Below are 27,863 nucleotides of genomic sequence, written 5' to 3'. Positions count from 1 at the left end.
GCTCGCAATCAGGGCGCAGTGCCTAGCGAAAGGTGTGGAATTTATTGGTTTGGTGTCGAGTTGATGGCTTCTTGGCTTTTTCCTGGCAGCCCTGGTATCTGCGCATAGTTTATTTCAAATTGGTTAGCTCCGCAGCACCGGCGGCAGATTGATTGGTCTGATGAATGAATGCGAGCGCTCATAAGATTCTATTGGTTTTCGGTTTTCACTCTGTTGGAATGGAATTTAAAAATTCCATTATATGCTGTTTATTTTTTGGTTGCCACACAATTTGTTTACAATTGGTTATTTATTGGCATTGCATTGGTAATACAACATGTGGATCCGCGGAAGGGAGATGCTACTGAACAAATTGGAGTTTACATCTCAGTGTATCCCATTGTATTAAAGAGAATAATAAAAATCCTGGATAAGGATGTATGATTTAATGTTCTGCAAAGGTCGTAACTCTATGGCTAATCATCCCCAATGGCGGTGAAAGACAAAACAATTTCTTGGCAACGAAAAGGCTTCAAAGTTGGAGTGCAGGAGAGGAGATTCATAATTTCATGTGATAAACACACAAGGACAACAGGACTCAGCATGACTCGACTGCCTTCTCGTATATGGGATAGTAATAAAAGGACACGCTTCGATGGGCAGAGACGGCATCTTCAAATCAGGCAGAAAAATGCTGCCGTGTCTGACTAGCTGCTGCTACAGATACTGAAGTGCCGGTGTATGGTATCTGTATCTATGTATCCGTATCTCTGTGCTCCACATTTCATTACGCTGAACATGACGATGCTTGAAGCACGTAACAAGTTTAAATTGCGCTCGTTGACTGTTGACTGCCGTGCGGAAGATGCCGATATCGATGTCGATTTCGATGCCGGCCAGGCCCGTCCGGGCTCGGCCAAGTCATGGCCAACAGCCGCAATTGAACCAGAAAAGTGTATTTATATGTAACGGAAATGATGCTGCACTTATGACCTGCCGGAGCACCGAGCATGGAGCAAAAGTGGATCGAAACGAGTTGGCCACCCAGATTGGTTATATGGCATAGTCCCTGATTTGCCTTGCTAATAGATGATTATGGTTCTGTGTGTATATGTATTATTGTACGGGCAATTGGTTCTGCGATAAGCGCCGTATTATGCATAATTGTAAGTGGAAAATCTGAAAATTTCTGAATGCGGCAGCTCTAGAAAGTAAATAAAAATAAAAGCGTTTATGCAATTCGACCATCAAAGGTAAATGATTAAAAATCAGTTTCTAACTTATTCAGTTACCTATCGTGGTTTATTTTATGGCTGTTTACTTTGTATTAATAAGTACAGCTTGATATCTTCATTATTATGCTTATTTTCTTGCCGTGCCAGTAAGAAAATATATGTAGACATTCATGGCAATATTTTGTATCTGGCTAAAGTTGAAATGGAGGCTTACTGAGTTTGTTTTGATTTTATTTTGGCTGGGCTCGCCTAATTTAATGGCTTCTATTTCGGGGTTACGCTCCTGCTCCTGCCACCTGAGATTCGTACACCTGTCGGCTTATCTTGGCAATGAAATGATGGCTGACTTATCGCTCTTGCCAACTCTGTTGATTTTTATGGCATCTCCGACGCTTTGGTTCGACGGAATGCGTAAATGAAATTATTATCTGTGGGATTCTCGGCAAGCTGAATAAATAAATTTTATGCCATCAGCAGCACCTAAGCTATGGGGGAGCGTGTGTGTTTTTATGGTTTGCTGGGCAGGTCCCTTGCAGTGGAAGTGTGTTGCCTGTTTGGTTACCATTTGCATTTATTGTAATGGGCCTAAAAGTTTGCCTATATCAAAGTCATGCACGCCGTCGAGCATTAAGCGAAGCGCCGAAAGGATACACATACATCGCACATCGCTAGGCAAATACTATCCGTGAGGTAGATAGACAGGTATGCATGCTAATGCTGCGTATATGTTATATTTTCAGCTGCTGCAAAATGCTGTAATGTAGCGCGACTCAAATATTTGTGCAGGGCCAAAAACGGCACACAAATGTGTAACCAACACACTATTTGCTTGAGGCAAACTCCCTCACAGCCAAACATCATGTGGCACATGCGAGCCGAGCACCGAGATATGCGGATACCAGATGCGGCATAGTGCAAATAAAAATCTTGGGCAAAAAGGTGAAACGTGTATTAAATAATTCCTTTGTCGAGCACATTTTAATCGTGCAGCGGTAACGGCAAACAAAGGCGTCCTCGGACCCAAGTCCAAATGTCCAGCGGGCAGGACAAATACAGCGAGTGTCCCTAAGCTGCCCGTCTCTCCTCCCTTCAAGCCTCCCAAGCCCTTTGTTTTTTTTTTGGACCCTTAAAAAAGTGCAAACTTTGTAAAAATTCAGAACTGCAGAAATTTGTTGTGTTCACGTACAGGGCAGGGGCTTTTGGGTCTGTGGTCGCGCATGCCAACTAAGTGAACTCGGGTGGTGCCAGGGGTACTGGGGATCCCTGACCAACCGGGCCACTCGGAGCACGGTTAAGCCTAGCAAATAGATGACAGCGGTGCAGCGGTTTGACAGGCGTGTGAAGACAAATTTCTGCGAATTTTCGCCAGGACAACGAATTCAAAGCAACGGAAAAATGAAAATATAACACTCGCGCTACTGTCCTTTCCCACAGACAGACACCAACACACACATGCATACAAGCATGTGCAAATATTGTGAAAACAAATAAAAGCGAAAAATGTACTCCACGGTGTTTGTTTGTTTGTGTGAGATGCTGTTTGTTGGTGTGTGTGTGTGTGTGTGTGTGTTTTATATCTTCAACGTGTGCTACGGCCTCTGTATGGGTGCGGTTTTGCGAGCATCAGCATCTGAAAAATAGGAGCAGGAGAAATAGCAATGGCAGTCGCAATGACAAAGCCATGCCATCTTTTTATTTATTTATTGTTTTTGTCTGTGCTGCTGCATTGGTGTTATTAGTGGCATTGTCCTTGTTTTCCTTTTGTTTTTGTTCTTGCTTTGCCAGCTAGTGTAATAAAGTCCAAAAAAAAAAAGGAAAAAGAAAACTTCCACAGCGTCAGCTGGCGTCATTCAGCATTATATTTCTATATTTTACGAGTGCACTTGTAAGCCAAAAATGCGATTCAATTTTTGATCCTTCCAGCAGGTTATATTTCATTCAGTGGTTCTTGGTGAATTGAAAAATGCATCGACGAATGGATTTCCAAAACCAATCATTGTTTTATTTCATAGAAAGAGGTTTTTGTTTGCACGTATCCCTATTGAATGATAATTATTGTTAATCACTTAACCAGGAAAGAGAAAATAGATTCCCAGATTACTTATTCCAACTGTGTGCTATTCTTTGTCGTTCATTCAACAAAATATCTTACAATTTGACAATTTAAAAAGCAAATAACCCACTGCAAATCGAGTTTGTTTAAGTGCATTTACTTTATGCAAATTATATAAAGTGAAATAAATATCTGAATGCGAATTGAAAATGAACCGGAGCCGAGCTTTGGATTGCATTGTATTTGATCAAATTTATTGATGTAATTATCCAAGCAATTTGTTGCCCTCCCACTTACTGATATCCTCTTCTATGTGCGACGAGCTGACATATCCTTTTGTTTTCCCCTTTTTTTCGGGCCTTAACAAAATTCGTTTTAATCGATTGGCCGGCAAAAACACATAGAGAAAACTGAAAATTAAATAAAATATATGTAAATTACAACCATAAATTCAATTCGCTCGATAGCAGCGCAATAAACCGTAATCAGATAATGGCAATTATCCATCTGGCCCATTGGCCAATGGCCTGCCTTGGGAGAGGTCCTGCAAAAATGCGAAATTTGCGAAGGTCGTAATCAGGTTTATGCAAATTAAAGATAATAATTACCCCACACACTCGCTTTGCTCATTGTTTTAGTCTTACTTTTGTGTGTGGGGCTTTGGTTTCCAAGCAATTAATTTACAATTTTCGGTTAACTGGCTGCCAAGAATAACAAAACAATTAATACAATCAAACAAACTTTTGCCCAAGAAATTAAAGGAAAGTGCCGCAAAACCAAATAAAGACCTTGCCCCCAAAGTGTGGGATACCTGTCCGAGTACTTTTTGGGATTCGTGCGGCAGCCACTAAATGGAAAACAACAAAAGTGCAGCCACAACAGTGACAACTCTGCTGGGTGTGGCCAGTTCGTTGTTGGTTTCTCATTAAAGATTCAGCCTGGTTTCATGGGAGACGTAAATCAAGTGGATACTAGCCACTCCCCTCTCCACTAACCGCAACAACATAATTTTATGTGAACTTAAATGCTTTTAGCTTGGCTTGGAGAATGACTCGAAGAATCGAACACCGAACACAGAGCACCGAGAATTTTCTGGCTGGCAAAGGCTGTTGCATATTTTATGCAACAACCTGTGAGTTGTCGGTCTTGTTTGACTTGAATAATTTGGCAAAGCGAATGAGTTTTCTTTTCGGGCTGGCGCTTTTTGGCTTGCCGCTTTTTGTTTATGTTTGACCGAGGTCAATTGCTGGCAAAGTTTAGCATGCATGCCAGAGCGAACCGTAAATATTTTAAAGCCAAATGCCGAATGCCAAACTGTTGCATACTTATGCGAGTCCAAAGACAGCTGAAAGGCATTTCCATTATTAATGTCATTGAGGCCACTCTTCTTTGCCTGCCAAGAATCTCCTTTGCGTTGCGTTCTGGAATTTTAATAAATCATTTCGCTTGAAATGCGTATACAAAATCGAGCCAAAACGAAACGAAACGAAATCAAATGAAATGAAATGAATGAATGTCTGGAGTTTGGGCGGACGGAAATGCCTTCTCAGTCCGAAAAGGAATACAAAGCAAATTAGGATCGCTTAGTTGGCTTTTAAGGGCAGGGGGACGTTGTACTTCGGTGGAAATATTTATAAATTTCTGAGGATATTTGCTCGTTGGGTTGTAAATCAAAATGCCAGCGCATTGGCAAAATATTAAAGTACGGCGAGCAACAACAGCATCAAATATGCAAATTTGTCTCGGACTCCCCTCAGCCATTGTGAGAGCGTGTGTTGCCATAAATTTATCCTGGGTATTCGGGGGTAAAACGGCCGTTTCATCCATTTTATTGGGCCAATGGAGCTGCTCCTCGCCGATTATCAGGCTGTGTGCCTGAGAAGTACTTATCAAAGGGCATAAATCAGCCAAATCACGACGCAACAAATGTTTTACAGAATCATGGGTTTCGAAACAGAAGAGTCCAGACTATGCTTTACTTTCGATGTTTTTCATATGTAAATTCTTTCCTTTTTTCCATTTTTCCCTTTATAATTTTTTTTTTCTTTTTCTAGAAATACTGCACGGAGGACACACTTGTCGGGCTCTTGGCGTTCATTTGTCAGATGAGCGACAGTTTATTGAAAATGATTTTTTCCGCTTAGTCAGCAATATTTTCTTTGATTGCTAAACGATGAGGGAATGAGCTGTGATCGCCCTAACTGGGCTCCAACAGATTGTAGGGGTTGTTAGTGGCAAATAGACAAACTCATCATAACCTGATGGCTTAATGGGCAAAAGGCCCAATTCTCAAAGCTAACCACTTTTTCGCGCATTGTTTAATTTACAATTTGCGCATTAACTTTGTCACATAATTCTAATTAACGCTTTTAATTACTTTATGAGGCACTTTGCGCCGCTACCTAAAAATATGGGTGGCTCAAATTGCCCGGGCAACAACGGCTTAAATGTCATCGCTACTGCTCCTGTTCCAGCTCTGGCCCCAGCTAATACCCCTGCCCACCTGGCCGGGTATCCGCCGAGTGGCTCGTTAGGAGCCAGGCCAGCATTCGAGGCGCCCACTATTTTCACGCGGACGTTGGCTGAAGCCGTGGCTTGGACAAAGTCATTAAATGCGACGCAAATTAGATTTATTGTACGCCGCTGCACCAGCTAGGTGACTGTTGTGGTGCACTTGAAAAAATGTATCCAATGAGCTGACATTTAATACTGTAAACCCAAAAATCTTTAGTGATACTTTAGAAATCAACTAAAATTTTTTTCTAGTCAATAAATGTTTAGGAAAATCATTTTGCTCAGTGTAGTTGGGGTTGAGTTCCAGCTACGGCTGTGTGATGGTCGTTATGGTGGAGTTGCCGGGGCCACGGCCGTGTTGCCGCTGCGGTTACCGCACCGACCTGACCAGAAAACGTATTTCTCGGCCCCCGATTCGCCACCTACTTTTTGTTTAACAATAAATTTACATTAGCAGAATGTTACATATTTGCAGAGCGCCGAGAACTTTTTAAAAACATTCCACGAGTCGGACAGCCTGCCAGCTGCCAACACCAAAGGAACATGTACGCACTACACACTCAGGCCGTATCGCAGGCAGTGTGTGTCCTTGTGGTGTGTGTTTTCTTATGTGTATTTGTGGCGAGTGCACCCACCGTTAACTTGTGAAATAATATGCAAATAGGGATAAATTCATCACCCATTGCATGTTGCAACTCGACGAGACACTCACAAAGCCCAATGTCAGTTGTCAGGCATTCGAGGTGTTCCATGGTGGTGCCATTTCATGGGGTTTTTCTGGTTAATAATTTCGAAGGGAGTTTTACACAAAATCTAGAAAAAACAAGAAAGGAAAGCTAACTTCGGGCGGAGCCGAAGTTTATATACCCTTGCAGTTCAGTCGCAGTCCGATAGGTGGCGCCACGCATCTATATTATTAGATATACAGCGGATCGTATATAGTCGGCCGATCCTTATGAAATTTGGCATATCGAATTAATTTGACCAAAGAAGCATACATTGAAAATCCCATCCTTCTAACTTGAAAAACAACGAAGTTATGCCATTTCCGATCAATCAGTTATATGGCAGCTATAGGATATAGTCGACCGATCTTTATGAAATTTGGCAGATCGTATAAGTTGGATCAATTAAGAATCCATAGAAAGTCCCAACCTTCTAACTTGAAAAACAACGAAGTTATGCCATTTCCGATCAATCAGTTATATGGCAGCTATAGGATATAGTCGACCGATCCCGGCCGTTCCGACTTATGTACTACCTGCAAAGGAAAGAAGGGTGTGTGCAAAGTTTCAACTCGATAGCTTTAAAACTGAGAGACTAGTTTGCGTAGAAACAGACAGACAGACGGACAGACAGACAGACGGACAGACAGACAGACGGACAGACGGACAGACGGACAGACGGACATGCTTATATCGACTCAGGAGGTGATCCTGATCAAGAATATATATACTTTATAGGGTCGGAGATGTCTCCTTCACTGCGTTGCACACTTTTGACCAAAATTATAATACCCTCTGCAAGGGTATAATAAGTAGTTGAATAGTTAAACAGATAATAATTTTTATAACTTAGCATTGATACTACTTTTGCTTTCGAGGAGCGATAGTCGATCTATCTATCCTATCTTATAATTACGAGATTTCTCTGCCAGGATAATAAATATACAAATTTAATGAATACTTATTAATAATTAATAGCGTAAAATCAAATGGATCTCATTGCAATTAAATGGAATTATTTTCGTACCGAATTCCATGTGCATTTTAGTATGGCCCGGTCAACAGATCGTGGCTCATAACTCACGTCATTTAATTTAGCAAATATCACGAACCCAACAAAAGCCATTGAATGCAACTGCTGCTTCCTTGGCTTTTTGGGGGGGTTTCTGCTTTTCTGGCGTAATGAAACAAGAAACAGCCGCCTCTGAGGCAACAACAGCAACAAAACGAGGGACTTGGGAAGGAGACCGCCTGAGATAATGGCTGGAGAATCGGAGATAAAGGGGGTCGGGATCCCAGCGACGTGCAAGGCGAGACAAATGGTTTGCCTTTCTTTGGCGAGTATGAGTGCGGCGGCGGGCGGGATGCGGGCTATATCTCCGGGTGGTCGGGTGCTCGGGTGGCTGAGTGCTTGGATAATTTTTTGTTTCTGTGGGCAGGTGTCAGGCGCATGTGTCTAGGCAATGCTGAAGTTTTCGCATAAACAAAGGCAAATATTGCGCACTTGTGCAATTTATATTGCAAAACAATTGTCATTAGAAAATGCCGCACGAACAAAAACGCCGCAGACAAAAGAGCCAGCGACCCACCAAGCATCAAGGACCAAGGACAGAGCAGACCAAAAGGATAAGGAGACCCAGAATCAGGCGGCGGCAACTGCAACTGTCACATGTGAAAGCGAGGAGCACAGAGCAAAAGCAGCAGCAGCCGAAGCAGCAGCAGCAGCAGCAGCATTTTATGGCGCAGCTTAAGTGCTTCAAAAATTCCACGTAATGCACTCAAAGCAACGTCTGCCGTCCCTCGGAGAGCCCAGTCCCTTACCTCCTGGCCCCAATACTACAGTTGGCAAATAAGAAAACGTGCGAGGAGCAGCGCAAATTAAAGCCATCGCTGCCTAGATCCTGCACAGGGAAAAAAATTCTTCTAAATAAAAATAAAACTTTAGTCCTTGAAGGATCTATCTATCCTTCCTTGTCTATTACTTATTGCCTACAGAACAGGATACAATAAGAGTAATCCATTACAGGAAACCTAAGCCTCTGTTTTAAATTCTTCTGCTCTTAAACTTCTACCTATTTTCTCTCTGTACACTGACTCTTAGCCTGCTGACAGAGCAACGTGTTCCAGGCCCATCCTGCCTAACCTCCCCATCCTGCCCCGCGTGTCATTCGTCGTCGCTCCTTTTTCATCTCTCAGCGAGCTGTGCGGCATTTTCTTCATTTAGGTTTTTGTCCGTGCGATTTTCACACACTTTTTGTTCATTAGTGGATAATGAACAATTGCAGCATTATGACAGCACCAGCAGAAGTAGAGGCAGCACCACTATAGTAGCAGCAGCAGAAGACGGAGCAGAAGCAAGAGCAGTTGTGGCAGCAGCATCCGTGGCAGTTTAGTAGCTGCAGCATTAGAAGTCTGCATCTGGCCAGTTTTTCACCTCTTGCTATCTAGACGCAAGCATTTTTATTAAAATTCCATGTCAGAACCATTAATTTTCCCGCACAGTGCATCCTCTAGTCCTCCTTCCTATAGTTTTTCAGCTTTTAAGTTTTGTCTATTTTTCGTAGGTTAGATGTTTTTGCTGGTTAGGTTAAGTTTTGGTCGGTTTTATTGCAGTTTTTAACAGGCTTTTGTGTGCGTTGGGGATTTTCGACTTTAATAAAGTCTCTGGGAAGAATTAATAGCTCCCAATGTCGAATCCTTCATGTTTTTTGGACTGCGTTCAATATGCAAATGATCCGGACCCGGAGCCAGCTCGCCAGCTAGCTGGCTCATGTCTGGGGGCACAATCAAAGTTTTGTTTGGCACATTAAACCACAGCTGGCAATTAATTTGGCTTAGTTTAGTTTAGTGCACTTCCGTTGCGCACAGCGGCCATTTTGTCGCACCACCGGATGGACATCAGCCGCCTGCTGCCTGCTGCCTTCTGCCTGCCGTCTGCCGACTGTCGACTGCCGCCAGCAGCCTCAGTTTTAGTTCCAGTTCTACCAAATTCATGACCGCTCAAAAGCAGATTTAGTTTTTATTACCATTAAAAACGGGCGCTCCCGCTGTCCCGCCCCAACACAGAATGTCGCTCATAACTCAAAGGCATAAACACAGAGAAAGTGCATATTTTCGGGTGTGTGTGTTTTGTACACACTGCACAGGGGAAATAATATTGTTTAATTTATTGTTAATTGTTAAAAATATTCTTGAAATATAGATACTATTTTTTGGACCTACAAATATCTAAATTACGTATTCTCTGATTTACAAATACATTTAAATGATTAATTGCGTATGATTTCAAATATATTTACAGATAAAGTTATTATAATTAATATTAATTATTGATAAAGTTTGATTTAAAATAATAATATTTATATTTTTTCAGTTTACATTCTAAACGTAATACGATAGTCTTGGTTTTTGGTGAACTGTAAGTACTGCGGCACCCTGGGCGGATCTGGTGGATCTTTGGGAAGCGTGTATATAAAATTTTTGGCAATGCTCTTTGCTGGCATCACCTGAAAGCCAGCCCTCGGATGTGACCCTATTGTCCACTCCCCGGGTCAGCGGAGGCTTTGAAAGCCAAAACTGAAATCAACTAACAACATTAACATGGCAAAGCAATTTCCACCCAGCCAGCCATTTTCGCCAGCGGGATAGGTGGTCGTCCTGGCTTTGGGCCTCACACAAAAGCAGACAATAAGCGAGCTCTTCCATTTGTGATGGCTCAAAAGGGTCGGTGTTGGCGGCGTTGCTGGTGGTTATTGCATATGCACATACCATGCACTGTACACCGTACACCATACACCACGCACCACCTTCGCACATGTGACAGAGTTAAATAGGCGAGCCCAGCATGCATGGTGTGCCAAAAAGAGCGCGACAGGACAGCGTAGAGAATCCTGGAGCTGCATTTAGGTACTGAAGCGTCGTTGTCATAGTCATTTGCCATGCGAACGGGTCCGTGTATGTATATTGGGGTGTTTCCCATGGCTGGTGATGGGTTTTAGGTGTGTTAGCCAGGGCCAGGCCAGACCAGGCCAGGACAGGCAAGGCCAGGCCGAGCCTTTGGCTTTCTATCTAACGGCGTCACATATGCTCCTAACGATAATAGTTTTCTGCGTAATTTGTTCGCAATTTTAGAGGAAGCTCCGTCGGATATCGCGCTAAAAACTTGGCCCACGCATAGGTCCCGAAATGTCACATACCAGGATCCCTGCTCATTCCAGAAGCAGGACTCCCCTTTCCTGAACTGCTTATTATTTAGTAGTCCAGTCGGTCGACCGAAAAGGACAGAGATGGTAAAGATAAACATAAAGTTGCAGTGAAAGAAAATATCTATACGATTTGGTAATTGTTTCTGTTTTTTAAAGAAATAATATTCGTAATAAGGAAAAGGAAAGAAATAAAATATTCCAGACATTTTCGAGAACTTTGATTTCAAGGACATGAAGCGAAAGCTTCATTATTACTAGAATGCCCTTTGCTTGCTGATACTTATAGCTTTGACTCGTTAAAATTCATTTCAATTTGGGTCTGCATCGCTCCACTTTCCGCCCGTGGTCACGAATGGGTTAAGCCAGTGACAGAGATAGCAAGATGCTCTTTCTGTATCGCCGCACGTGTCACTGATGCCGTCGCCGCTGCCGCCGCCGCATTCTGCGTAGCTTTATAAACAATTTTGAATTTTGCGGTTGTGCGAAAATTAATGGATGCCTCGCTCTTGGTGCGGTTTTTGGCCGCGCTCCCAGACAACGCCCCCAGCCACGCCTCCTTCCAGCTAGCCGGGAGCTGGGCAAATTTTAGCATTTTGTCATTAGCGTTTGCTTTGAAAACGAGATTGTTGTTTGTCGCTGCGGTGATGACGGTGGAGGTGGCGGTGGCGGTGATGGTGGTTCAGCAACACTGGTGGTGCGATATTGCAGCTTAATGGTGGGCAAGTATCAGGCATCAAGCACGACTCATGGCCGGCAGCTTATTTACGACAGCCAAGGGGAGTACCGAGTGCAATCAATTAATGCTGTAGGGTTGCTGCAGCGGAGGATTCGGGCACTTAATCCTGTTTTCGATTACGAGTCAAATGAAAATAAACCATGAAACTGGTACTGATTTAATTGTTCTGTTTGACTATAAAAACGATTCTCCAATCGTTTCAAAATCCTATTTAAATTAAAAAAACCTGAAGAATATCTAATAAGCTTCTTATTATAGAAATTAAAGGGAGTCCACCAAAAAATTAGACAAAAAATCAAAAAAATATTTTGTTCTAAGATGTTGATGCAGAATTATGAGGAATCGTTTAAGGTATTCCGCTCAAGAATCGGTTAAAAATTTGGGGAAGACACAGCCTTCGCTGGGGTCCATATTGTCATTCCTTGCTTTTTGGAGGGGAAAATCCCGCAGGAAATTTCACAAAATATATAAAAAAATAGTCAGTTCTCAGATTTTGCTGCGGAATTATGGAGAATCGATTCACAAATCGTTTAAGGTATTCCGCTCAAGAATCGGATGGATATTAGCCTAGGTATGGCCTTCGCTGGGGGCCATATTGTCTCTCCTTGCTTTTTGAAGAGGATCCCCCATGAAATTTCAATAAAATATAAAACAAAAGGAGAGCCCGAACTTATTTATTCGATTTCCTGTCAGCTTAAAAAAAACTCCCCATTAACCAATCAGGATTCTCCTGAATTTAATAAAAAAGAAACAAGGATAAGAAATGTTGGTAAAAAAGTTATGATGCAGCGCTAGTGCAGCATCCACATGTGGGTTTGTTATGAATAAGGCAAGACAGAAACTTGGGCTTTTGACTTTGGCAGCGCCGTAGAGTCGAGTCAGGCAGCCAGGCAAGGTTAATAAAACAGACAAACACTCAAACTTTTGCTATAAAAATTTTTAGCGAGTGTGTGGCCGGGGCAAGGAAGTCGGAGAAGAAGGAGTTTTTTAAGTTGCCAGAGTTGTTTGCTTGCTAAACAAGTGCTATTAAAAGAGCATAAAAAGGTGGAAGGTGAATTGAGATTGGGAGACGGTATGATGGCAGGAGAAGAAGATTGGGTGTTCGGAAGCAGAGACAAAGGTATTCAGCCTGCAGGCACCGTAAAGGACCTTGATGGTGGAGGAGTCCCCGCTGTAATAAGCCCTGGCAAATCTTCATGCAAACTCTTCGAGCCACAGCGGAGTTTTTATATTTGGCAGCTTAGGTGCACTTCTGTAGTTGTCCTTTCGGCGTCCTTAATGCACTGCACCAAAAAAGAAATATAAAGAACTGGCAATTTCCGAAAAGCAGGGGGCCAACAGAAACAAAAGCCAGAGCAACTACATGATGCAGTGAAATTTTATGCGCTTAGTTTTTATTGCAGAATATTTTGCATGGCAGGGCCTGTATAAAGAATTATCCACTAAAACAGCTATAAAGTGAGTCAAGTATTTGTTAAGAAGTACAGTCCCTAACTCAAGTGCCCTGAACATTTTACAGGGAGGGGTAAACCAGAAAAACGAACACAAAAAAAGGAACATTCACTCCACCCTCGTCGTGTTTGTATGATGCATGAATTCGTGCACCCAATTTCAAGCTCGATGCGATGCGTTTGCGCAACCAACCGGGCGTATGAGTAACATGTGCACTTTATGCATTGTGAGGGAAGGAGGCCGCCTATCCGCTGAGCCTATTTGTTTTATTTATATTTCAGCTCTGTGCCATTTTGTGCGCGCATATTAAACAGGTCGCGGAAGGATGGAAGGGGAGCGGGCAGGATAACAGCAGGATTCGAGGCCCAGAGACAGCCAAAGTGCAAAATGCAGTAAAATATTGAAATTGTACAGTTCCCGTTGTGCAATGAGCCGCAATACCAGCGACGTTTTTGTATTTCCCCTTCATATATATTTTTTGTATTTTCCGTAGTGTGCCTGCGCCACACATGGCATCCGGGTTGAAAGGTGCACTCACATATGGAGGGAGAAATTTTGATTTTACGTGACTGGCATGGAGTGGCAAAACGAACTGAGGTTTCAAAATGTACAGCGGTGGAACGGATCGAATATGCGAACTGGGCGGGTGACTTCGAAGTAGCTTTTCTCTTATTTCCAATTAGCATTGCAAATTTATTTGAATGTATCGCACTGAAATAATGCCGGAGGATGGTGTGGTTGGAATTTGCGATAATTTAAGGCCTTGGAAATATGTCGAAAGAGGAACTAAGGATTACCAGCAAAAATCGTAAAGTTTTTTGTTCAAACAAAACTAAAAAGCCTCTAATAGTTCTAATTAATAAGGAATTCATTTTTATAAAATTCTAACCAAAAAATTCAATCCTGACAGTTCAGATACTCACCTTTACCTGATCGAAAAATTGATTCAAAGTGAGTCCTTGATAAACACCTCGCTTCAGGATGCTCCCCCAATGTTTTTCCATAAAAAAAATGAAAAAGACGAGTCAAAATATTTGGTTTTAATTTTGTTTTTCTGTTTTTTGATTAACATTTTTCCCATTTTATTTGATTATTTCTCTCTTGCTCGGCTGCAATTGCTGGCAGCGTTGTTTTTTTTTCTATGCATACATTAACGTGTTTACTGCCACACCCTCAAGTGCGCTTGTGTGTGTTTTTGAGTGTGATTGTTGGTGTGTATGTGTATTTGTTGAGTTCATTCCGGGGGCTTCGTTCGGTTTTGATTGAATTGGATAGGCTTTTGAAAGGCGCTTAACATAATTATGGCATTTTGCTTGCACACTTTCCATAAATCTCTTTTTTATGCTGCTTGCTCGTATTATTTTGCTGTTGATTTTGTTTTTGCTGCTCTCACAAATGCAATTATATATAGCCGTAATGTGCTTGACTTTGTGTTTCTGGGTTGGTTGGTTGTTTGGGGCCAATGGCGCTATTTAACGATCTATCATATGTCTGAGCCGGGCCCTTGCAAACCAGATGCTCGCCGGCATCCTTTTTTGCAGTCGGCTCTTCACATTTTTATGCAAATATTAATACAATTTTCGTTTTAGTTAGTTGCCTTTTTATGCGCACATTGTTCATTTTTTAATGTATGAATTTATATATTAATATATATATATATTTTTTATAAATATTTATATGTACATACACAACATTGAATCATTTATTTATATTCCTTTTGCTTACACCGTAACTATGTATACATAATTAAATATAATTATGCTATTATATATATGTCGTCGAATATTTCGGTTTTTTGTTTCTTCCATTTCCGGTTGTTTTTTTTTTTGCGTTTCTTCATTATATTTAGTTCGTAATTTTACCATAATTTTCCAACATTTCCAACATATGTTCAGCTACAATTTAATTTAATTTCCATTGCCTCCTCCACATTAAAGTATTTATAATTATATTTATGCATAGCTTGCTCTTACACACAGTTTTCTTGACTGCTCAAATAACATTTAGTATATATGTATGTATGTATATTTATGTATATATATAGGTGTATATATATAGATTTGTATATATGTAAAGTGATGCATTGCCGATGCACAGTTTGTCGTTGGCTCTCAAAAAACACGGTATGCCAAGTTGAAAAAATAATCAGATTTCTTTGTCCGTAACATCGTTTTGCTTTCATCACAACTTATAGAAATTAGACTCGCTCTTCATGGCTATGGCTCCATGGCACTCGACCATCCAATTGAATTCTAATTTTGATTTAGCCATTTTTAAATTTTGCCCTATGCTCGCATTACTTTTTGTTGATTTTTCAGTTTCTTTGGTATGTAAAAAATAGTTTACATTTTGTATTCGATCTCATATCATTTTTTGTCCGTTGTAAATACCATAAATAATTGTGTTTAGGTTTACAGTAAGTGTATAGTTTTACAGTTACACTTATGATTCTTAGCTAAACATTGACTACATTTTATATTTTGCTTTTGCTACACGTTTTCTCTCATATCCTTGTCTAAATATTTAGCTAGATTTGCCATTTGCCCGACCATCTTATAGTTTCATCTTAATACATATACACGATACACAAACACAGATACATGAATAAGTTCCTTATGAGTGTGCGTGAGTGCGTAAGGGCGCGAGTGTGAGTGTGTGCGAGCTGTAGCCTCTTCTATGGATATCGTTTAGGATATATATTGTTTTATCTAGTCTTGGGACCATCTACAATTACATTTTGCGGCTTGATCGTTCGTTCGGTATTCAGTGCATTTTCTACTTGATTTCTGGTGTGATTTTTTCTCATTTGGTTTAGTTACGTGGTGCTTAACTCAGTTACTTATACTTTGATATTTCTCTAGTTAATGCTGGATAAACACTCATAATTATGAATCAACTGATCGAAGCTAATGGTGGAACATTTGACTTGCCATTGACTACTTGCTAATTCTTAGGCCTATGCACATCGATATATTGGCGAAATGATCTCTGGAATGGAATCTATTGCAAAGCTAACACATCATGAACTGCTTCAGAGATAGGACAAATATTGTAAATGAATTCTCAGTCAACGAAACACATTTCTCTTAATATTCATTTTAGATACTAATTTTTTTCAGCTTATTCTACTCTTAAATATAATATATTTTTTGGTTTTTCTTCGTTTTTTCTAGCTTTCTTGTGAATCGCAATTCTTTTGACTGTAAGCCTCGGTAAATCATAACCACATCCGTTATAGCACCCACTCTATTCTTACTCTGGTATATACAATGTATATGTCATACCTACTAAAATACATTTAGATATTTTGTTTCTAAACTTTATATTTTTTTGCTGATAGGGCCCACCATTAACAAGGTGTAGCCCTCTCAAAAATAGACACAAATAACACACATTCATAACTTTGGTTTTGGGTATTTCTCTTTTGGTTTCATTTGATTAGATCAACTTGAATTATGACTATTGCACTCTCCGGCCAGTATTCGCCACATCTGAGCAGCCGCCAAAAGTTGGTTAGATTTTGGTTGAATCGTATATAAATAGGTGTCTTAATTTTTACACTTCCGGCATGCCATACACCTGGGTCACTGGTGGTTGTTGCTGCTGTGCTTGTTGCTCGTTGTTTGCTACCTGCTGCGGCTGCTGCTGCTGCTGTGGCTGCTGTTGCTGTTGTTGCTGTTGTTGCTGTTGTTGCTGTTGTTGCTGTTGCTGCTGCTGTTGTTGCTGCTGCACCCAGTGAGATGGATAGTACAGTTGGGGAATATAGTGTTGGGTTTGCGTCTGCTGTTGCCGCTGCTGATGGTGTGGGTGTTGGCCGTGTTGTGGCGGCTGCTGTTGCATTTGATGGTGGTGCTGTTGTTGGTAGGGCGGCTCCTTCACGTATTCCCCGGACGTCTGCTGCTCCTGTGGCTGCTGCACCTGCAACAACTGCTGCTGCTGCGGCTGCTGGTGTTGCTGCTGCTGCTGCTGTTGCGTGGAATACATGGCCATCCCTCATGGCAGCTACACGAGCAAACTAGGCGCCAGCCACTCGTCCTCCGCCAGCTAAGCGATTGGGCACACTCGTTAGGCAACGTCATCAGAATGGCAACTCTTTGATGGCAACTCACCTGCGGACTGACCTGGAACTGCTGCATCGGATAGGCCACCACTCCGGTCGCCTGGGGCAGGGCACTGCCCACGCTCTGGGTGATCTGAGGAGCGGCAGCTGCCGTAGCTCCCGCCAACTGCGGCTGAGGCGGTACGCTCTGCCAGGTTCCCGGCAACTGGACACCCATTCTAAAAAACGGAAACGTATAACATATATTGTAGTGTTCACCGACTAAATAAAAATGATTTTTATTTGATGAAATTTTTTGGGAATTTATTTCCAAAATGGCATTTAAATCATTAGAAAACAAGTCACAGACCTGTTCTGGGAATCAAGGGTTTATTTTATTTATTATTTATTTATTTTATTTTCTAAAAAAGTACCAATAAGAGTGGTCAAAAGCTTTTAAAGCCAATTAATAAGTAATTCAATCAAAAGAATTATCAAAAGAAGTATGAGCCAATTTAATTATTGTAACTTACCCCATGTATCCGGCCTGCTGGTACCCTGCGAATTGACCGTATGTGAAGCCCTGCATGCTCTGCAGGAACTGGCCCGGCTGCAGGGCGCTGGCGGGGGCCGCCGCCGGATATGTGGGAGCCGGCGGGTACCAGTATCCGGCCACCTGCTGCCCATAGGCAGCTGCCGCGGCTGCTGCGGCCGCCGCCGAGCCGAATGGGAATCCCTGGGCCAGAGCCTGTCCGGCAATGGCGGACATGTGGTTGGGGTCGCCGCTCTCCTTGCCCCACGCGCACTTCACCGGCTGCTGGTTGATCTCCGTGTTGTTAACGGCCACGATGGCGTGGGTGGCGGCCTCCTTGGTGGAGAAGCTTTGGATGCACAGAAAGAATTATTATAATAGATTATGTTCTGTTTTAAGCATTTAAAAAAATACTGAAATAGTAAATGCCATTGTTATTAAAACCATATATAGATGTGGAAGATTTTATAAATGTTTTAACCGAAATCCTTTCATTCTCTTTAAATATAGCTTATATAATTAGCTTATTTTCAATCACTATAGTTCAAATCAGGATTCACTCGCATAGTCCTCTATACTATATTTTTCCTAGTAAGCAGATTGGCCTAGTTTAATTTCCGCTTAACCCGCTGCGGCAACAAAGCGCAAAAGTGGTACAAGCGTCTGTGGAATTGTTTTGTTGTTGCAGGATTGGTTATAATGATGCAGCAACTCTGCCACAGCTGCTGCTGCACTCGTAGTCCCCGAGCTCATTATGTTACAAAATGCCAAACAATGCCTCCTCTCTTCCCGCTTCTTCACTTTCGCTACAGCTTTCTTTTCCCTTTCCCCTCTTCCTAGTTTTTCCTTCCCCCATTTTTTGCAACACGTTTGCAACACACAAATGAGTTTTGGAGCAGTGCACAAAAGGCGCCCATGGACATGGCCAGCAACTGCAATGCGTTTCTTGCCGGCCCCTTCCTTCTCAGCACAATTCTCGCCTACACTAGAGATATTTTATATGGCTTATTAGTTGTTTAAACATTAGAAGTTAATCTATTATAACTGATAAAAATTATTGAGTACAATTTTTGGCAAAAAAAGGTGTCTGTTTATGCCAGTTTTAAAAGATAAATAAACTACTAATTCAGCTTTTAAATGGTGTAAGTCTTTTTTAGTATCTTGATTTTTTTTAAGTGGATCCATCCAATCCCTATCTCCTCCTCCCTGGTTGCGGTGGGGTGAACTCGGTTCGTCGGGGGCCAACGGCTGCCATTAAAACCCTATCAGCATTCGTGACGGCAGCTGCGATCTCCACCGCCAACACCACCAGAGCCACCGTCACACCACCGTGCATCTCCAGCCCCACAGCCGTTCCTTGGCAACCTTTTTTACCAACGTTGCGGTGAGTGTGTGCGGGTATAGGTATAGGTACTTTTTTTTTCTGCCCTGCCATCGACGTTGTCGCTGTTATTGCGGTTCATTGTTCTGTTTGTAACTTCAAATTTGCCTCTCGTTGTTGCTGTTGCACTCATGATTGTTGTTGCCCCTACTTGTATTGGTTGTTGGTGCCGAGCGTAAAAGTGTTGTTGATTTATTAACGGCGGGTGCTTTGGATGGGGGCTACCCATTGATATAGCCAGTGTGTGTCCTCCGCGTTGACAATGGAAATTCGAATACGAGACTGACACCGCAGACCGCAGTGCACACACTCGCGCGAAATCAAAATGGCGGGCAACAAGGGGTTAATATCAGAGCGTACAGAGGAAGGGGAGCTGGCAGCCCAATCATTTATTACTTTATTATTTGATCGATTGTCATTTTGATCTATTTGCCTTTAATTTAAACTTAATGACTATACTAAGTGAATAATATTCATCATCTATCCTACGGTCTTATTTCAACTTACCGCACAAATGCATATCCTTTGTCCTTGAAGACCCGTATCTCCTGTATTGTGCCGTAGGGCGAGAAGGTCTTCTGCAGGATCTCTTCGTTGAGGAATCCTGAAAGAGCCCCGTTGATGCCGCCACAGTAGACAGTGCAATTGGTGGGGCTGCTCTGATTGTAGACCTCGTCAAAGGTGAGCGGCTTGGCATTCACTGCAACGAGCGGAGATTAACATTGCGATGACAATGGAATTCAAGAAGGGAGGTGGGAGTTGGGATGTGGTGGTAGCGGACTTAGGATTCTGATGGCATGCTGGCGGTACTCACTGTCTGCCTTGGTTGCCGGCGGCTTCCGTGTGGCCCAATTTGTGCGTATCGAGCGCGAGCCCAACCATTGGCCATTCATAGCCGTGATGGCGGTTTCCGCCTCCTGCAACGAGCCAAATTAAATGGGAAGAGCAATTAGCTAAAAGCCCATCGCAATTTACGCGGGTTTGTCTAGCCGCCTAAGCCGCTTACGACGGCTGTTAAGTCTTGGCCAAAGTCTACTGCTTTCGCTGCTGCGAGAAAAACCCGAAATTTATAAACAAACAGCTCAAAAAGTGTTAAGCGAAAGCCAGTAGAACACTCTAAACAATATCTGAAACTTTTTAATGGATGTATTATTTTTGGAAACCATTTTCAACCTTATTTTTTTTTAAATCTCTATCTGATTAGTTTGATTTTTAATAAATATAATATAATGGACATATATAAATTATATCTTTTTAATATAACTTTTTAATCTCATATCCCAGTATTGAATAACGATTTCCCGTTTCTTAAAGTGCCTTGACATTTAAAGAAAAATAATAATAAAACAGAAAAAAACAATCGCTCCTGTTAAAAAGTTGCTCCTTGCGGGAAGCAGGCGACATTGTTGCTGCTGCTCGGCTGCTCTTTGATTTCCTTGGCTGGCAGTCCTGTGTTGGGAAAATGTGTGGCTGGAGGAAAGTTGGAGAGCGGAATGGGACAAGTCCTATACGTAGCATTTACAAGGCCGTGCACAAATTATAATTTCAATTTCGCATAAAAGGTAATTCGTGCGTATCAAACGTGATTCATGCCGAAATGATTGCAACTGCCAGAAGGTCTTGCATGCAGCCAGTCTGCCTTCTATATATATGCTTCAATATATATATGTCTGCATATATGTGTGTGAAGGAATGAGTATGTAGAAGTGTGTGTGGTGGGCGTTTCATAGCAATTTACTTGCGGCACACCAAAAGACCGAAGACCGAAACCGAGCGGAGGCAGCTAAAGCAATGCAATAATGGCATTTGCGGCGCTGCAGACGTTGCAGCTGCTCATTGCACGTTCTTTAAATGGCGAAACCCCGAGCCCCGTTTTCCGGACCCGGCAACTTAAATCCGGACCCAGGACCGGCAGCGACTGTGGCTGCGGTTGGCAGCAACTGTAACTAGGCATCAGCCACCCAAGAGTCCCCCTCCTTGGCACCACCCAGTCATTTCTTTTTTAATACCCAGTGGGTATTACCCACTAATAGGGTATTTTGTATTCGTCAAGAGGTTACTTCTAAAAATATTTTCGATCCTTTATCCTGGATCGTAAATCCTTTTTGCCTTGTTGAAGAAAATCTTTAATAAATTTATGAGAAATAATTTATGAGGGTACAAAACATTCGACTTGAACCAAAGCCTGCCTTCGGTATAGTTTTTTCCATTAATTTTCTTGCTCTTTGTGGCAAGCTACGTGCAACGCTCGAAATCAGCGATGACGTGCACTGGCTGAAAAACGACGGTTTCCAAACCAGAGTGAGGAAAAACTTTTAAGATTCCAAAGGAGAACATTTTCTGGAGAGATCCTTAAGCGAAAGCATGTTACTTTGAAGCATACATTCTTCGAATGCAAAGGATAATTATTAATGAGATTCGGGTACTTGTAATATCGCTCATACGCAGGGTATACCGGTTGGTAGCCACAATTTAGCAATTTTATTTTATGTTAAACGAGCTATAAAATGTAAGTTACATGAATGCCCCCAGAACGAATTAAACGAGTGGAACATAAATTCTTATGTATTGGTTTTCTGGGGCCTGTAATTTAACCACTTGAGCAAAAGTCAACAATTGAGTGCCTGCCCCGTCAGCGATAAACCACGCAACTGTCGCCCAACTTTGGCCGTAATTTAATGTCTGGATGTGTGCAGCGTGTGGTGTGTCGTGTGTTTGCCCGTAAGGGTAAATGTGTAAGTGTATTTGGCCGGAGTGTGTAAGTATGTGAGTATGGGTTCGCGGGTATAAGTCTCTCCGTTTGCGTGCGTGCGCATTTTTATGCATTGCCAGTTGCATTTTTCATATTTGCATAAACTATAAATTTTACATTTTTTAAGCGATACGCATCGTTGATTGCGGCATACACACATACACGTATACTGTATGTACATATACGCCAACAACAATAATGTCCCCAACGCAACAAGAACAAGTCCAGCAGCAAACAATCATGTGTTTCCCTGTCGGGCATGAAACTTTATTTAAATATTATACTCTGAGCTTTAAGCAATTTTCCTCTGAAGAAGGCATCTTTTGGGGTTTATCAAAGGACTCACTTCTAATACAGCTCTTCGATTTTCTGCAGTTTTTTCTGGTTATCTTGTGCCAATTCCAATTGCAATCGTATGTGTCAATTGAAATTGTCTTAACAAACGCTCGATTTTCCTGTCCAAGTTCGTGTGTGGAACGAGGTTGGGAAAGTAACTTTGACCATGGATAATGCAATTTCCAAAGTCCAGACGACACACAAAAACTTGTTCTAGCTGCAACCGACATTTTGTGCAGGGCACTTTTTTTGCCGCTTCGACAAGTCTTTGAAGCTAACCAACTTTATCAATCATTTTGGCGGTATATTGCTTAGACAACGCAAAACAAAACCATATGAAAAGGGCGAGAAGGCTTGGCTGGGAGTATCTTTAAGCCAGGAAGAGCTTAATTTTTGGTTTATCAGTTTTTGAATGTGTAAACACCATGATTTGTTTGCACTGTCAAGGCGATTATTTCCCCAAAATGTCCATCGCACCCCTAATGACTTGATTATAACCCAATTCCTGGCTCAAGAGTCTGTCGAGTAATTTACCAATTCATCTTGCTCAAGTGGCAGCTCGACGACCGCAATATGGCACCCACTACGACTTGCCAAACTATTTATGAAAGTCCTGGCCCCAAACTGAACCCGAATCGAAACCAAAACTGTTGTAGCCAGGACGTCTGGGCTAATTGCAAATCCAAAATCTACGACCGACTATGGCGACGGCACCGACGACAATGGAAACTGTTTTCGTTGTGGGCTTGAGCCTATTGGCAGTTGGGGCGACACATTTCCTTTGTGTGTGGTCGAGAAGTCTTTGGTTGTTGTTCGGTTTGGTGAAATTAATTAATGGTGAATGGCAAATTTGCAGCTAATAGGAGGAAAACTCGAATCGTTTTCCGGTCTGTCGCTGTGACAACCCCCAGCACTGCCTACACCTCTTAGTTCTAGTTGCTGCCAGTTGCCAAATTAATTCGCCTTTGATTAAAAGTTCAACTTGTACCAGTCGTGAAGCTTTTTCTTCTATTTTTTTGTTGTTTTGTGTTTTTGGTTTTTGTTCTTGTACTTGTGCGACACGCGATGGAACATTTCGCTTGAAAATTTCCTAAATGACAACTTCCGCTTTCGGGATAAGTTAATTAATTTCCATGGACATGGATGGCAGAAAACTTTTGCTCGGCGCGAGACTCAAATTTAAGAACATTTTGCGTACAGATTCAATTTGCAGCCGAAACTTGTGTAAAGTCAACCGAGACTGGGGACTGAGACCGGGGTCTTTTGTAAATATTGATTACTTGATAAGGCGCAGAATCCTTTAATGCTGCGGACCAGGCCTGAAACGGAAATGAGTCCGGTGGTTGAATAACTGCCTGGACGGGGCGATGGGGTCTTCCAAAGTTTCACTTCTGCCAGGAAACAAAACCAAAAAGGCGAAATACCTTCATTAAGCGAATGAAGAAAAGCAAAAGTAAGTTGAAGAATTTTTAAGTGGTTTAAAAGGGTTTTGTCATACTTTTCATGTGGATCTCGCCGGGATCGACCCCTTTATCTTCTCCCATACCCGTTCTCATTCCCACATAGCCATTTTCAGAGGCCACAAATGAGGGCAGCATGCTACTGGTTTTTTGTGTGTATATACTTGTGTTGGGGAAGACAACACGGTAAGCCGAGAGCAAGACATTTTAAATGTTTATTAAAACAATAAGGAAATGGTTTGTGCCAAACGGAAAAAGGCAAGGCGGTAAGGACGGAAAAGGAAAAACTGTAGCGAAAGAAGGTGAAAAAAGGCAAACTCAAACACAAAAAGGGGATAATCCTCCCTCACACAAACACAGACCCCAAGCCAAAACCCACTGACACATTCTGGTAAAATAAGAAGGTCCCAGGCTCTGTATATTCTCTTTTTTTCCGGCAACCGTTTTGTCTTGAGAAAGGTAGTAGACACCAAGTATTTAGTGCAGGCCCTTTCCTTCCTCGGCTGAAAGGTTTTCCTTTCTGGCCAACTCCTAAGCCGGTTTAGCTTTGTTCTTCGGTCAGATTCATTAACGTGCCTATTTAGATAAGCGTGAAAATATCAAGTCGAGGAGCCAAGCCAGCCCCAAGTTGAATATTAAAGCCGAGCGAGATAAAACTTCCGCAATCCAAATGCCCGAGTTCGGAGCAGTGAGTGCCCTACTCCGAGTTCCTCCTTCCTTCTGAGCTCTGATGATGATTTTTTGATATTTATAAAATAACTCAAGTGGCAAATCGTTTGCCCAGTGGAAATGCGCTTCCATTTGTCGACTTTCGGCAGCCAGACTCGAATGATAATGATGCCCTCGGTGGCTATGATGATGATTGTGATGATAATGATGTGAAACCATCGAACGGAGCAGATAAGACGCCAAAGTCATCCTGCGAGTCATCTTCGAATCGGCTGTCTGGTCCAGTCAACGGTAAAAACTGTTTTCCTACCGCTTAGGCCCAAACGCTTTTCGATTTTTGACCACACATCAAAACGTCAGAGGAGTGGGGTTTGCGGAGTTGTTGACCAAAAAATCAGTATTTCACGCTAGAATGAATTTTTGTCAAGGCATAATGCCATGGGATTTATTTATGAATGTCAGTTTTGGGCTGTTTTGGGAGCCCCCCAATCGGCATCACTCCTCCCATTTCCTACCATTTCCCCCAAAAAAACGGAATGGTTTTTTTTATAGTTACTGCCGCCGGGCTTTCGGCTTATGCGTGTGTGGGCAGTTTGTAGTCCGGGGTGTTTGTTGTCCCTACATGGCCCTCAAATCACTAGTTCCTGAATTATTATGGAAAGCATAAAATGAATGTCCAGGCCATTTATATTTATAACCAAGTTTTGTACGCTTCAGCAGATTTATTGCCCGGCTTGAAATTAAATAAATTGAAAACCAGGAAAGTCACTTTAAATCAAAATGTGAAAAAAAGTTAAATCTTTAAGTTTTCTTTGTTACACAAACATGACATTCATTACAAAAGGTTAAATCCATTCCTCTGGTTTATTGATGATGCTTCCCATATTTTCGGGAACAGAATGATGCACCGTAGCGCAAATTAGGGCCAATGTATGCGGAATGCTTTTTAATTTAAGTGCACATACACATGACAAGGCATTCAGCATCCACGCAGCGGAATCATAAAAGAAACATCAGAACGGGCGGCCGGATGGGTGGCTGTGGGTGGGTCATGGGGTGGTTTGGGTTAACCACAGGCATTCTGGTTGCCGCGACAACAGTGCAGCAGAAGCAGCAGCAACGGCAGCGACAACAATAAGAACAAATGATAATAATGCAACAATGAACTGCACAAGAAGATGATGAAAAGAATGTGGGGGCGTGGCCGGGAAGTCGACATTATATCTTGTTCGCTGCACACATTGTCAATTCGTTTTCGCTGTCGTCCTTTTTGCACATTTTTTTCTTGATTTTTTTTGGCCTTCCTGCCTTGGCAATTCTGTTGTGGCAACTTTTAAATAAATTTAAGTGCATTATACAACGAAAAATCTGTCAGCCAAGAGCAAAGGAGCCAAAGGAGTAATACGATTAAATGCATCTCTGGCCCTGAGCCTGCCTTTGTCTCCATAAAGCTGGCAAATCAGTTTTGTGTCACAAGACGAGCCACTCAAGATGCAGGAGGCTTTTTTTTTTAATACTTATTTTGTAGATATTTTTGCGATGTGAGTGTGCAATAATATGTTAATGTTCCTCGGATGTGTGACAATAACAGGAGCCGGCGACGATGGCAGACATTAGCATTACAGTTGGTACAAGGAAGTTGCACTAAGAAAAAAAAACTAAAATACTAATTTAGAAGTTAAAATATATTAAAATAAAACAAAGCTTTAAGAAATAAAGTCTCACTTGAAATATTATGATACTTGTACTAAAAATAATTTCTACAGCAACTTCCAATTTCTCGCCGTGCGGGAAGTACTTCCGTTTTTCCCTCTACATCGACATGTTTATTGCGTTTAATGTTTGCGTAAATTTTTTGTACTTGCTACCGCTTCTGGTGCCCTTGATGCTGCCATTTTCGTTGTTGTTGTGATTTATGATGCTAATGACACGCAGACAGGCATCGTCTTCCCAGCTCCTCATGCAAATGCTCAGCTTGCCTTGATGGTTATTAAATTATGGCAATTTGTATGCGTCGCCAGAGTGCTGGCAACCAAAAAAAATGAAAATAATAATAAAAAAGAAAAGGTTTTGGTGTTTATTTAAAACATGTTGCCAAACAATTTGCGTTAAATATCTTTCGAGAAAGGCTTTGGCATTTGTGCATTGGCTCTCGCATTTCCCAGGCGATTGGAAAAATTTCATGCGCCGGCAACCGGAAGTGCTGAATGAAAGAAAACGGTTTCTTTCTTTTCCGGTTTGCAGTTTTGAAGACACACACATGTATGCTCGAGTGCACTAGCCTTCCAGTGAGTATGTGTGTTTATAGTAAGCTATTCGAAAAATAACTTTTCAATTTCCGCAAAACCACAGAGAAAATATCAACTTTGCACAAAAATTTAATAAAACTTTTCGCATAAATAAAATTTGCATTAAATCAGCTGCAAGCGACGCCGGGCCGGCACAAGGCCAAGGGGCGTGCCGGATTAGGGCGTATGAGTGTTTGCACGAGTGTGCACAAAACGCATGTTGAGAAACTTAATTTGAAATATTTGAGTTTGCCATTTGGTCTGTGTGTGTTTTCCGTCTCCTTCCGCTTTTCCTCTTTTCCGTTTTGCATCGAAACTAATCGAGAAAGTTCGAAAATTGGCGCCCCATCCCCTTGGCACGCCTCTTTTTTTGAATCGCAAAAAGTTAACTAGTTAGCTGGAGGGAGGGAACGCATTAAGTATACGCCACATTGGCCATAATTCCAACTAAAACAAGTCAGTTGCCAAACGGCTCTAAGCCGAAAGTTCGGCTTTGGCTTAAATATGTATGTATGTGTATTTGAGTGACAGAATCTGGCAGAAGGCCGCCCTGCTTAGGGGCATGGCAAAAGGCAAGTGTCAAAGATTATGTTGTATTTGCACACGACACACTTGCACACTGCTCGGCACCTTTACAAATCCGCGCTCATCTCTTGGATGTCAAACAAATCATTGGCTTGCCTGCCAAATTATTAGGCCGTGTGTCTAACGCACATTTCATGGCATTAGCATTAAAATTTAATTAATAATTTTCAACGTTTGCAGCCTAATTGACAAGAAGCCGGCACCTTTGGCTTTTACGCCTCTCCTGTGGCATCGATTTCAGGCTTAGACTTTGGCTTTTACCAAAAAGTTCGAATATCAGTGAGTGTGTGTGTTTGTCTGAGAGTTAAGCTTGCGCATTTTTTCTGCTCGACTGACTGACACGCCATTCGTTTGAAGCCACAGAGCCAGTGTTTCTGCGTTACCAGGACTCTGTGTCGAATTTTCTACCTATTAGGCACATGAAATTCAATCACAACACCCTCACAGGCACAAAAGTTATTTGGACCCTTATCAGTTGCGGTTTAAACATATTGAATATGATGTGTAAATGTTAAGCGAGCCCCAAGTAAATACAAGGGTGGGTTTCCCTTTTTTTCCGTGAGAATCGATGCATCTGCGGCCATAAAAAAACATTACAGATTCGTGAGCCATGAGCCTGGAGACTGGATCCTGGAGCCTTGAGCCGTCCGCCTGCTTTTGATATACGAGTGTGTCCATGAGGAAGAAAATAAAATCAGATACTTGCCCCTTGGCTGTTAACCGGAATAAGCAAAAGACAGAATGCATTAAATCTCAAAAATGTGTGCGGTTCGTTTGGCTTAGAGCTTTTCACATCTTAAAGAAAAGCCTGGAGTGGGAGTGTGTGTGTGTTTTTGGTTTGGGAAAGTTAGAACCATCCACAGGTGTCTTTTGTATGTTACCGGGTTGACAGCCGGGATTTCAGCTAAAGTTTCAACTTGTT

General features: G+C 42.0%; 1 protein-coding gene and 1 long non-coding RNA gene across 2 annotated transcripts in view; both read right to left on the bottom strand.

Moving 5' to 3' along the window:
• Positions 1–403: 403 nt before the first annotated feature.
• On the bottom strand, positions 404–1,416 carry LOC116656589. The gene is made up of 2 exons (XR_004311550.1): positions 1,272–1,416; positions 404–1,183 (listed from the first exon to the last, which is right to left on the bottom strand). It is a non-coding gene; the product is annotated as an uncharacterized LOC116656589 (long non-coding RNA).
• A 13,252-nt stretch (positions 1,417–14,668) lies between these two features.
• The window catches only part of LOC6501642 (nucleolysin TIA-1), an 86,621-nt gene continuing 73,426 nt past the window's right edge, over positions 14,669–27,863 (bottom strand). The window contains 5 exon segments of the mRNA XM_001955627.4: positions 14,669–16,943; positions 17,009–17,177; positions 17,472–17,819; positions 19,359–19,551; positions 19,666–19,768. Of these exon segments, the coding sequence (XP_001955663.3) occupies positions 16,455–16,943; positions 17,009–17,177; positions 17,472–17,819; positions 19,359–19,551; positions 19,666–19,768 (1,302 nt within the window). The 3' untranslated portion in view covers positions 14,669–16,454.

Source organism: Drosophila ananassae, chromosome 2L (genome assembly GCF_017639315.1).
Source record: "Drosophila ananassae strain 14024-0371.13 chromosome 2L, ASM1763931v2, whole genome shotgun sequence".
Lineage (NCBI taxonomy): Eukaryota > Metazoa > Arthropoda > Insecta > Diptera > Drosophilidae > Drosophila > Drosophila ananassae.
The sequence above is the reverse complement of the archived record's forward strand: the minus strand, read 5'-3'. Positions and strand labels throughout refer to the sequence as shown.